Below are 13,152 nucleotides of genomic sequence, written 5' to 3'. Positions count from 1 at the left end.
TGGAGACCCAGCATGTCTGTTGGTTTCATCCCCCCATGAAATCATTGGGAAATTACACAAATATTGGTGGTTGCCAGCAATATCCCCTCAGCCTCCATCAGATGCATGTACATTTGACAGTCCTAGGTGACTTCCCTCTTGAAGTAACTGACAGTAACTAACTTCACAAAAGTTTTAGAAAATATGACCTGTGACTTAGACATTGAGATTAAAGTAACTTAGATATATACTTGAAATTTTTAGGTGCAGCTAGAGCATGAATTTCCAAATCCTATCTCATCATTTAGAAACTTGGGTGCTAGCACCACCCACATCTGCCCAGCAGGGTGACGACTATACCTTATCAACCTTTACAGCCAGATGAAAGGTAAAAATGGGGTAAATTGAAGACGTAAATGAGAATTAATAAGGAAACAATGTGATGATAGATGGTGTTGACATGAAGTCCAAAGTCCAGACTGGACTGCAAAAAGATCATCTCAGATAATTACATGTGTTTTTATTGTCCTGTTTCATGGAGGCGGTGTACAAAGAGACAACAATTTTTTTGTCTTATTTATGCACAAACATCTCATGATAAAATAACTATAATAGTTAATAAATCAATGTGGTTGATTTGATATGTATTGAATTAGTCATGTTACAGTTGTGTAATAGTGATAATAGTGTACCTATCGTTTCTAAATCACTTGTGTATGATATAACTGTATTAGCACTTCCACATATATTTAAACTAGTTCAACATCAAATCTAAAGCTAGTTTGGCATTTAAAACTACTTTCACTTTGAATCTGAAACTTTGACATCAAATCTGAAAACTATTTCAACATGTAGAAGATCATTTTGTTACATACAGCTTTCTTTCTCTTGTATCTAAATTACGTCTAACCCCTTTACCCCAGCATTCATTCCTTAACTGAGGCAGTATCCTACTTCCTGCCCCTGTTCTTATTTAACCTGTCTGCTACTTATAGCCTTTTGAACTGTGTCTAACCTTTGTAGGCTGCTGGTTTTCTCCTTGGCAATATGGCAATAAGCATGCAAGGAAGACATTGTGGTAATAGGGTCAGTTTCCTCTCTTCTGGTGAATTTCTTAGTAGAACGCAGAATATCGATATTTTAGAGATATTCACAATTCTTCTCACAAGAATAAACACTTGAGAAAATGCTACCAATGTGACTACCTCTATTTAATGCACACGATTTCCACAATAGACAACAAGTCTGAAACCAACTAAACATCAAATCTGGAAGTAATTTTACATTCAAAATTTATCTGACATAAAATCTCAGTCTAGTTCAAAATAAGATCTGAACCTAGTCTGCCATCAAGCCTGAAACTAGTTCAACATTATCATTATCATGTCCATCTGTAAAAATGTCTCTCTGTAAATGTGGAAACAATAGATTTGTTTTACAAACTAGAGGTAAAAACACAGCATTCCAGTACAACAGGCTACAGAGGAGATACTGGCAGCTGCTGACAAGCCCAACAAGCATCACTGGAGTATTTGTTCTCACATCATATGACAGAACAAAACCGTGGATGGAAATTGATGATGCAGTTACATGGTGGGAAAAGCTGTGTTCACGTGGCTAATTAAAGACTCCAGGTACAAGATAAGTAGAAAACTATTTTTTTCAGTCTTGCAGTTACTGACAAGTAAAAAGTTAAGTTACTTCAGTAATTGTTCAACTAAATTATTAAGCAGCTATTTTATATGTTTAGTTAAAATTTCCAAGGAGAAAAATCACCTGTGGTACTTTAGTGTTTACATGTTATTTATGTTGTGTCATTGGGTATCATGCTGTGTCACTACTATTGTATTATAAAGTTTATAAAGTTGTTTTCAGAAATATAATATACTTTTAAGACTTCATCACCCACCAAATATAGATTGGATTCTGTTTTTTTGCGCAGTGTGTTGTCTGTTATCAGAGTTTCAACTCAGTTGAAACCTGGGAGATACCTTGGTGACATGTGTTTCCCGGCTCTTTGCCAAAATAGCCAATGAAACATGAGCCAACCATGCTGTTGCACTTCATATTTTAAAAAAGCTGGTTCAAGTTTTGTTTGGCGGATTGTTTTTAGAATGCAGTCCACGTCCACCAGATCTCCAGACTACAAACTCTTTCTCCACTTTTAAATCACGTCTTAAAACCCATGTTTTAAAAATTGCATACCCCGCTTCATGATTCAGTCATAGTCTATTTTTTACCTTGGTTAGCTTTTATACTTTCGTACTTGTTTTTTTTTTTTTTTTACATGTTTTTATTTTGTTCTACTAATTTAAGGTGACCTTCAGTGTCTTTAAAGGCACCTATAAATACAATTTATTATTATTATTATTAGTCACTGCTGAGCCAGTTTGTCCAGGATACAGAGACATGGAAATCCACACATTTCTCGTATGTCATAGAAAATACCAACAGGCTCACACATTTATAACAGCAGCAGACCTGGACAACATGGAAATGTCTCCTGTAACTGCGTCACTCTGCTCGACTTTGCTGTTTGTCGGCGTCTTCACATTTGTCTCTGCAGGTGAGATTTATAAACCAAAGCATGTTCTTATAAAGAAAAATAAACAGTATCGGCCTCGTTTACACATTACTTCCCAAATAATTATTTTCATATTTCATATTAAGTTTGTTTATGTCTGTGAAGGCATCATGAGGTCTGGTGGCATCTGTGTGGATGTAAGTGCTTGGTCAAGTGCAGCTTTTACCACAGAGACAAAGATGTCTGCGTCAGTGTGATGTGTTGTAGTTTCATGGGTCAGTATACACCTACAAAGCTTTTTCTTCATGTTTTACAGTATCAATTTAACCTATGCAGTTGCATGTCAAACAACAAGTGTATTTTTTGTAGATATTGTCATAGAAAGCTCTGCAACACTTAGAGTCCCAGAGAGCAGCCATTTGGCTTTCTACCTTTAAAACCCGCCTTCCAGCCAAATGGCTGGCAGGCTTTTAGCTAGGCTTTAGCTTCAGCCAAGTGGAAGCTAAATTGGCTAGTCATTCATATGTAAATTAGGTCGTTACCTGAGAAGTGGGGGAGCGGGGGTGTGTGAATGATTGCTGATTTCTAACTGCCAACTGCCTCTTTGTTTGTGTGTGGGGAGCTGCTAAAAGCTGTGAACTTCCTTTTGTGTTCGTCTTGATGCATTCTCAATCATCCAGGGAAATAAATCTCCAAAAGTCATCAACTTGGAGTGGTTAATTTCCTGAGCCACAAGGAAACTTGTGTTTCAGTTTGCCATCTTAGGGAGAAATCAACACACATGGGTGTATTTCCTTTGTTGCTGAGATTTATTGATAAAAACAGTACAAAAAAACCCAACCATTTGTACACATATTTACAAATAATAATAAAAAGTGAGTGAGTACATACAGAGGTAGAGGTACACTACATGTACATATTAACATACAGTTCAAAGACATGCATTAAGGTGCACACTTGGGCATCTTTTATTTAACATGGTTATACCATTGTGGATTTTTGCTAGTTAAATATGCTCAAGAGTCAGTCATATGTTTGACATCGAGCTGAAAACTTGAAAATATACATATATTTCAAAACAGTAACATTGCATATCTAGAGAAAATGTTTTTGGATAACAGATGAGTCACATTTTCAACACTGTTTTAATAATCAAACAGACATTTATAAAGCACAGGATACAACAGACATGCTTACCGTGTGAAAGGGAATCTTGGAGCAGAGAAACACCTGTATTTTTGCAATTCTCTTTTTCATAAGAACAACAACACCAGAAACGCTCTGTGCAGGTAGCAAAGTCTGCGCTATGGGGGTGCTGGGGCTGGCTGGACCCTCAGCTTCCATGCCAGGATCTGCTGCACAACCTTGCACTGGCCCCATGGGCACGGCAAAATTTGTAATCCCTAGTTCGGCTCCCGAAAAAGATGCTTGGGTTGTTCTTGTGTCTAACAAAATTCGTTCTAATGTTTTATTTTTAATGTTACTGTGGAATGTGTTGAACAAAGTGAGTTAGCACAATTTAAATTCCCAAAAAATATTAGTCCCTCAAATGACTGGCATCTGACGTGGCTAGACCGTCACCGGGGACCTGGTGAGAGGTTAAAAAAAATGATCTATGCTGTCGATAGGGCTGTATTTTTTTCAGAATAAATTCTTTTCCATCTTATGCACTTAAGTACACCGATTTAGCGATGAAACTCAAAAAGTGCGATGAATACACACACACACACACACACACAAACAGTATGGAGATGATAACTTGGTATTTGTCAGGGAGGAGCTCATTGAGTGTAAGTATAGAGGGGGAGGAATTCCTACTCGTTATTCATGTACACTGCATTGTGCTTCGTATTGAAACTGTCCATATCTGTCCTTGTAACATTCAGAATAAATCTGAGATTAAATGGCTGAGACAAAAAACATCAATGTTGAGTTTAGTGGTTACTACAAGAGAAATATTTAAAAATTCAAGTCCTAGATGGACTCTGAGGGCTGGACAGTGGTGCATCACGGGAGAGGGCGAGTCCATTTTGTTTCTCCCTAACCAGTTAAAAGTATAAATCTATAGTGTATTTCAGGACATTTTACAGAATAACATGAAAGTAATATAATGAGTAGTAAAATAAATCACTCTGATACGTATACACTGATAGGATACGCTGATCAAAGCAAAGAGAGTCTCCAGATCTGATCTCAGCCCTATAGAAAATCTGTAAAGGGAACTGAAGCTTCAAACTGCCACGCAGCAGCTCATAAACCTGAAAGACTTTCTGTTGAGAGGAGTGGCACCCCCCCCCTAGATGTGTGTATAGTGTATACCTGCTGAAAAACTACACGCGCCACCAGTCCCGAGCTTACCTTCCTGGGCTGCTTACTGAGGATACACTCTACATCAAAAAGTCAGTGACCCCCTCCATGACTGCAGCTCCCTGCACTACCAGAGCGTGTCAGCCTGCTGGCCACCTTACTTCCCCTCACAGTCGACCAGAGCCAGACTAGTTGGTTAGTCAAATCAAAAATAACTATTATTATTATTGTTGTAGTCATTTAAGAGCACTAATTAAAAATATGAATGTATATAAATATAAACATATATTTACATTTTTTAAGTAATAAAAAAGCATCAATTCAGCTCAGAGGAAACATCTGAGTTTCACCTAACACCATCATTACTGTGTAAATTCAGGATCCACTCCTTTCACCTGCTACACCAGTTAGCTGCTACAAACCAGGTGATCCTAATGGGAGAAGCAGGAAATGCAAATATGTACAGCCAGAGGCGGAGCAAGAAATTTAACATCATTTTCCAGAAGTGAAAGTAAACGTGTGAGAGAGCAGAGCTGCAGTTGAGTCCTGTTTGTCTCTGAAAGAAGATTCAGCTGTCCATCAGGTTTCTCTCAGCAACAGTGGTGAGTGCAGCTGATTACTCTGTTCATCACAGTCACATTGGTTCAATAGAAATGTGCTCATATAGCCACAGATCCACTGTAGAAACACTGAGCTGCTGTTTGAAAGAGTCTCACTGAGGCACTGCTCAGGACTTTGGAATGAACCTCGAGGTGTCCAAAAGTACCTCCTATCTTATATTCCTAACCTGCTTTCCTTGACCTTAATGAAGACGTCACTGAGGTCAAGGAAAAGTTGGTAGGAGATATGATAAGGACTTAGGAAAAGAGAAGAGCTGTGTGCTGAGAATGGCAAAAGATTAGAAAACGCTAGAGCTTCTCTGGAGTTAGAAGAGGTCTTCTAACACGCTAATGTTTTATGAATGGCATATAAACCATTTTGCAGTTGGCCTTAAGGAATATGTGTTTGTAAGAGTTTTACTTTCAGGAAGACATTTCAATGAGTCATGCAAATGTAACTTAGAAAGTTTATGACACACAATTTAATGCCAAATCCACAAAACCTGTTGTGGAGAATGCTGCTAGAGCTAAGAAGCAATACGAGCATACATGCACGTGTCACAGTAACATAATAACTGGGACGGCAGTTTTCACAGAGAAACACTTGCACCTGAGCGCACACTCGACGGTTGTGGTCAGCAGGCCTGCGGCACTCTCTCTCACACTCCCTCGTTGGGATTTTTGAGCCAATAATTTGTGTTGTTCTTTGCAGATTGCTGTGTTTTTGGGGGTTTTTTTGGAAAAATGTGGGGGTTGTTTTGGAACGCACCTTCTGTCTTTTTGACTTCTGTCTGACTCCACATTTCCTCTTTTTATTAGTGCTTTTGTTTCAGTTAGCTCTTTCACATTAAAAGCAAAGCGAAGGCAGGCCTTTATTATGAAGCATTGAGAGGAAATACTCTGTTTGTCACAGAGTGAGGGGAGTTTTGTCAGTAGAGCTGTCTCACATGCCACCATTTTCATCATGAATAATAAAAACAGGAACAGGAAGTTAAATAAATGGTGGTGCAATACCATCAGCAAATCTTATCTTATCAGACAGGGAAGCACATGACAGACTGGGGAGGCAATGGATGAACCACAAGGAGGCAAACATGGGAACAGCTAAGGCAGATACAGACATGACTAAGGCATGGAGCGAGAGAGCGAGCGACACAGAGAGAGAGGAACATGGAGGGAGAGAGAGAGCGAGAGACATCCAGACAAAACAGCATAGACTAAGACTAAACATGACACACAGGTGAGGCACAGTAACAAGAACCTAAAGAGGAATAAACTAACTAAGAGAACAGGAAACACAAAAGATTAAATGAGGAAGAGCAAGGAAACAGAACCACGAATAATATCAAATAATGGAAACTGAACCAGAACACAAAACACTGGGTCACTGACTCAGACCAGTAGATCAAAACTGTGGAGTTTCCAAATTCTACTCTAATTTTAACTAAATTAAATTTGAACTAAATTTAACTAATATTTTGTTTTCAACACCAGGTACCTTTTTATAACATTTTCTGCTGCTTTAATTTGCCTAAGAACTTTACGGTCCACGAACCATCAGAAAGTGGAAACTCTGCCAATGACATCTGTTGTGGCTGTGACAAGTGGCATCATTCTGGTGATTTTCACACTTTTTCACTCTCACCTGGAGGTTTGCTCATTTAGAGGGTTAAAGTGCTTCATCTGCTCATCACAGTATACATACCGTCACAGCAGAGCAGCAATAACTCAAAATTGTTGATGGACACATGTAAAGAGTAAAATACTGACACTTTCTTTTTAAAAAATGAAACAAAATGGAATTTAAAAAAAAAAATTGTTTTCTTTCTCCTTCACAGTGCAGACATGTCTGCTGCCGGTAATCTGCAATCTGAAGATCAGATTACGTGCTCCATCTGTCTGAATGTGTTCACTGATCCAGTCAGCACACCATGTGGACACAACTTCTGCAAAAACTGCATCAGTCAGCACTGGAAAACTAATCGAAGATATATATGTCCTATTTGTAATAAGGTGTTCAAGAGACGACCTGAACTAGACATCAACACTTTGTTCTCTGAGATGGTTGCTCAGTGCAGACGTGAAGCTCTGCAGAACGCCAGCAGCTCAGAGCAACAAGCTGCCAAACCAGGAGAAGTTCCCTGTGACGTCTGCACTGGAACCACACTGAAGGCCCTGAAGTCCTGCCTGGTGTGTCAGACCTCCTACTGTCAGACTCACCTGGAGCCTCATCTGAGAGTCAAAGGTCTGAAAAGACATCAGCTGATTGATGCTGTGGAGAACCTTGAAGGCAGGGTGTGTACAAAGCATGATAAACTTCTCGAGCTGTTCTGTAAAACCGACCAGACATGTGTCTGCATGCTCTGCCCTGTTTTAGACCACAAGAGCCACGAGTTTGTTCCTCTGAAAGAAGAATATGAAGGAAAGAAGGCAGAGCTGGAGAAGACAGAGGCTGAGATTCAGCAGAAGATCCAGAAGAGACGACTGAAGATTCAGGAGATCAAAGAGTCATTGAAGATGAGTAAAGATCGTGCAGATTTACAGAAAAGAGTGGGTGTTCAGGTCCTCACTGCTCTGAAGGAGTCTGTTGAGAGACGGCTGAAGGATCTCATGAAGGAGATCGAAGACAAACAGGAAATGACAGAGAAACAGGCTGAAGGTCTCATCAAAGATCTGGAACAGGAAATATCTGAGCTGATGAAGAGAAGCTCTGAGGTGGAGCAGCTCTCACAATCTGAAGACCATCTCCACCTCCTCCACAGCTTCTCCTCCCTGAAAGCTGCTCCACCCACCAAGGACCGGACAGAGGTCAGAGTCCGTCCACCATCATATGAGGGGACTGTGGTGAGAGCTGTGGCTCAGCTGGAGGAGACATTCTGGAAACCCATGAAGAAGAAGCTGTTTAAGGCTGAGCTGAAGAGGGTCCAGCAGTATGCAGTGGATGTGACTCTGGACCCTGATACAGCAAATCCTGCTCTCATTCTGTGTGATGATAGAAAACAAGTGTATCATAGTGATGTGAAGAAGAAACTTCCAGACAACTCAGAGAGATTTTCTCAGTGTGTTTGTGTTTTAGGAGAGCAGAGTTTCTCTTCAGGCAGATTTTACTTTGAGGTTGAGGTTAAAGGAAAGACTGAGTGGGATTTAGGAGTGGCCAGAGAGTCGATCGACAGGAGGTCAAATATTATACTGAGTCCTCAGAATGGTTTCTGGACTGTCCTGCTGAGAAATGGAAATGAGTACAAAGCGTGTGCTGCCCCTCCAGTCCGTCTCTGTCTTCAGCCTGGTCCTGAGAAGGTGGGGGTGTTTGTGGATTATGAGGAGGGTCTGGTCTCCTTTTATGATGTAGATGCTGCAGCTTTGATCTACTCCTTTACTGGCTGCTCCTTCACTCACAAACTCCACCCATACTTCGGTCCCAGTCTGAATCATGGTGGTAACAACTCTGCACCTCTGATTATCTGCCCTGTCAATCAACCAATCAACGACTGATTTTATTTGATGAACTGAGTGATTTTTACATAAAGGAACAAATGAACATATTGAGTGTAAACACTTTACAATTTCCATGTTTTACATAGATTCTGATTACTGTGGACTCAGATTTACTCTTTGGTTTATTCCTAATGGAATTTGATGTAAAGACAAGAAGAAGACAAAATATCAAACATAACATTTCAGAAACCTTAAATTAATAAAAAAGAACCTTTTTTTAGATTCTTTTATTAAAACAAAGCATTCAGACTTCAGCTGAGGGGCAGTTATGATGTGTAAAAGTGGTTTGGTTATTTTGGATCTGTGTGAAGACTTTGTATCTGCTCAGTGCAAACTGATGGATAATATTAAAACAAATCTGAGAATATTCATCCATCCATTTTCCTCTTTCCCAGGTCCCTGTTAGAAAACCTCTCTTATGAAGTGAGACACAGAGTCTCTGCAATTCTTCCACTATTATCCTGGGAACAGAGATATGTGTGACGCTCCTACAGAGAAACAGGTACTTGGTGTACTTGTACATGATTGTAACAGTGCTCTGGATAACAGAGGAACCACAGACAGGGACAGAGAGACTATCATGGTTCTGGGTCATTTGACCCAGTGTTTTGCGGTTTTGTTTGTGTTTTTATGACTGTTATGGATTATTAAGAATATATAAGAATAAAGTTATGTTGAAACAAGCACACCATTGTTTTTCTTATGACATTACCAATAAGTTTGATGTGTCACATGGCCCTCTTCTTATTGAAAAAACAAAAGTTGATTCCAAGATGGCCGACTTCTAAATGGCCACCATGGTCACCACCCATCTTGAGGAGTTTGCCCCCTCACATATACTAATGTGCCACAAACAGGACTTTAATATCACCAACCATTCCCATGTTATTACGGTGTATCCATATAAATGGCCCACCCTGTAGTACTAGTTCTAGTACTACTGCTACTGCACAACCTGTATTGTTCAGGGATTTCACAAATTTGTTTAAGTCTAATATTTTGGCTTACAGGTAAACTGCTTTTGGAGGTGGGCAGGATAAAAACTTCCAGCATGACACAATGTTTGGAAGTAAAGGGTGGGCGTTGGGGGCTAGGAAGACTGCCAGGTAAAAGAGTCTAGCATCCAGGTGTTACATGGTGTTGCATGTTATAAACAGCCATAAACTATTCCCATTATTTAGAGGTGATTGCCAGTTTGTTGGATTTTAAATGGTAAATAGCCTGTATTTATATAGCGCTTTACTAGTCCCTAAGGACCCCAAAGCGCTTTACATATCCAGTCATCCACCCATTCACACACACATTCACACACTGGTGATGGCAAGCTACATTGTAGCCACAGCCTCCCAACTCTTGATCCACGATCGCCCCACGGATTTTAGAGACACAGAGAGTGATCCTGTCCTGCATTACTTAACCCTTTAAAACCTACCATAGAACCAAGTCCGCCAGAGCTTACTTTATATTTTTACATGCTGTAGTGCCATTTCTGGGAGCATTTCAAGTTGCTATACATCAATACAACCATTATAGCCCAAATTTTAATAATATGTATGCATTAAGTGCATAGTAATTACATACATTTTCCGATCAGCAAGTTTGGAGTAAAGAGAACTGGACATATATTTGCTTTTTTTGGGTTACTTTGATGTCAAGAAATTTAGCTTGTTTAGAACTGTGATCAAGGATAACATGTCAAACGTTGAAAGTGTCAATGTAAAAATTGTACAAACTCAAGAAAAGTGGCAAGTGAGGTGGCAAAAGTGCATTTTTACTCACGTAGAAGTACAGCTGCTAGTGTCAAAAATACTCGAGTAAAAGTTTGATAAAGTATCAGGTTACAAAATGTGCTCAAAGTAAAGTAGTAACCTAGCTGAACCTTGTGCTATAATAAAATAATATTAGTAGATAGGACTACAAACTTAGTCTGGTGGTAAAAGGCACAAGGGCCTAGGGGGCACATTTGGCAGCCAGGGTTAGAGCTCAGACACCTGGAGCCTGGGGGGTTGGGGGCTAACAACACTGTCTGGTAAAGGGAATCTAACATCCTGGTACTACATGGTGTTGCAGCTGATAAAAAGCCATAAAATATTTGCATTGTTTAGAGGTGATTGCATTATACTGGAGAGCAAAGGTACTTGTACTATTGAAAATCAGTTTCATAAAAAACATGTAAACAGACATAAAGAAGAATGTGTTTGTAAAACTAGCGGTAACATATGAGAACTATAAGACAGACTGTTTCTGCTATCGAAAAAGTTTGTTGTTAATCCTGAATGATTCTTGGTCACAACATTTACATAAGAAAAGGATCATTTTACTCCACGCACATTTGGAAAATCACATAGTTTGACTATAAAATCCCAGAATAATTAGTATTTGAGATTGTGGCAGCAACATCATTAAAGAAATTTATCTTTCCATGACACATGCTTTCATTTGGAAATATAAAATGTGAAGTTTTTTGTGTAAAACATAAAAACAACAAAAATGTAAGACCTTAAAAATGTCCTGATGAATTTTGTGAATATCTAGATCATTGGTGTTTCCATCTGAGGGTCTACAGGGCGAACACTGAGGCTGGGTATTAGAAATACAAGATTTTAACATGAGATATGTTAACTCGGAGAACACTAACATTTAGTTAAAGGTGTGAGAGGTAAATGCATAACAGAAGCCCAAAAGGAGTCGCTTGTTCCTACATTTGTTCAAATAAATTATAAGTGATCTGCATAAGTTTGATGCATAATAGAAAAAAAAGAGGTCCATGAGCTGGTTCACATTATCTAAGTAAGACTCTATTGGAACCTCAAATGTTAAAGTACACTTACTGTTTGTACTTTTATTTCGTGAGCTAATGTGGATGCTCTAAAAGCACCCTGACTGAAAATTTACTCACTATTTACTTAAATTTATTTATATGTATTTTGTCTATTCTGTGACTTAACTTACTATTTTTGCCTTTCTTTCTTTCTTTGTGTAAAGTGCTTTGTGACAGCCTGTCTATGAAAAGCGCTTAATAAATAAACTTTACTTACTTACTTTTTTAGATTGTTAAATATTAAAATACATATTTGTTAAATTTAAGAGTAAAGAGAGAAATTGTTTGTATTTCTTAATTGCAAATGGCACCAAATTGTATTCAAAATTGAGCCACACTTTTTCCTGGTGTTTTGGTTGACATCTCTTGATTTTCCCATGTCAAAGAAACAGGCTCTGTATTTTGCCTTATACGCATCCACAGCTGTGGAAAAATGGACAGCTCTCTCTCTGTTTTTTATTCTGAAATTTCACTAATTCAAAAGTTATTTCAATATTTATTTATCTAAAACAAAAACGTTTACCCTAAATTGATGTTTACCAGTAAAAAAAGTTTTTGTTTTTTCTCTAAAGTGTATGTAAATATTTGGTTTCAAATGTGAATATACTGCTGTATATTGAAAATTCCCTTGAGTTGCATAGAGATATATTGAACAACATACAAAGCATAATATATCAAATAATATCTACCTGAGTTTTTTCTTTGAAAGAAGCCCCTTATGTCCATTAATGTGTTCATCAGTACACAACTGAAACCGATTCAGAGTGCTTTGTTCAGCCGTGGAGGTTAACAACTGAAAATATGAAATAAACACACATGTAAGACTCTCTGTTCGCTTTTCATTTCATTTGTTGATTCACTCGAAGAGCAAGTAACGTAATATGGGTCAAGTGATCAGTTGGATATCAATCTTTTATGATACACCGTCATATCTATACAGTGGCGTTCCTAGCCTGTTTGGCGCCCTGGGCGAGCACTCCCTCTGCCCCCCCCCCCCACACACACATACACATACACACAGACAAAACATATTAAAGATTGTACATTAACATAAAGCTGTTGTACACACACACACACACACATATGAAGAGAGAGAGAGAGTATGCATAGTGTGCAAACGGCCACCAAACAGCCATCATAATTCGTCATACACTGAGAACAGGACAAATCAACAATTGACAATGACTAATTAATATTAAAATCTGTAACATAATGCATTGTTTGGAGTTTAGTCTGTTACTGTTACTATTTTTACCATTTCTTCTTGGAGCAACTGTAACCCACATTATTTCCTTAGTGATTAATAAAGTATTCTGATTCTGATTGTTTCAGGATGACCTGCCATTATCCAATCACACATCTGCTTACCTGGATCTTTTGCTTGTTTCTCCTCCTCTTCTTTTCTCTTTTTTCTAAACTGAGGACCT

The 13,152-nt window shown here is 38.6% G+C and overlaps 1 protein-coding gene across 1 annotated transcript; it reads left to right on the top strand.

Annotated features, from left to right (window-relative positions):
* The first annotated feature begins 5,216 nt into the window (after nucleotides 1-5,216).
* On the top strand, nucleotides 5,217-9,579 carry LOC120742616 (E3 ubiquitin-protein ligase TRIM21-like). Its single transcript, XM_040046038.1, has 2 exons — nucleotides 5,217-5,412; nucleotides 7,248-9,579. The coding sequence occupies exon 2, from the start codon at nucleotides 7,255-7,257 to the stop codon at nucleotides 8,899-8,901; it is 1,647 nt and encodes a 548-aa protein (XP_039901972.1). The 5' UTR covers nucleotides 5,217-5,412; nucleotides 7,248-7,254; the 3' UTR covers nucleotides 8,902-9,579.
* Nucleotides 9,580-13,152: the final 3,573 nt, after the last annotated feature.

This window comes from Simochromis diagramma, unplaced genomic scaffold, assembly GCF_900408965.1.
Source record: "Simochromis diagramma unplaced genomic scaffold, fSimDia1.1 OVJJ01000660.1, whole genome shotgun sequence".
NCBI lineage: Eukaryota > Metazoa > Chordata > Actinopteri > Cichliformes > Cichlidae > Simochromis > Simochromis diagramma.
Note: the sequence above shows the minus strand (reverse complement) of the source record. Positions and strands in the feature narration are given on the sequence as shown.

Bases quoted from the DNA above. Each gene is read 5' to 3' on its own strand.
- LOC120742616 (XM_040046038.1), top strand. From the start codon at position 7,255: ATGTCTGCTGCCGGTAATCTGCAATCTGAAGATCAGATTACGTGCTCC.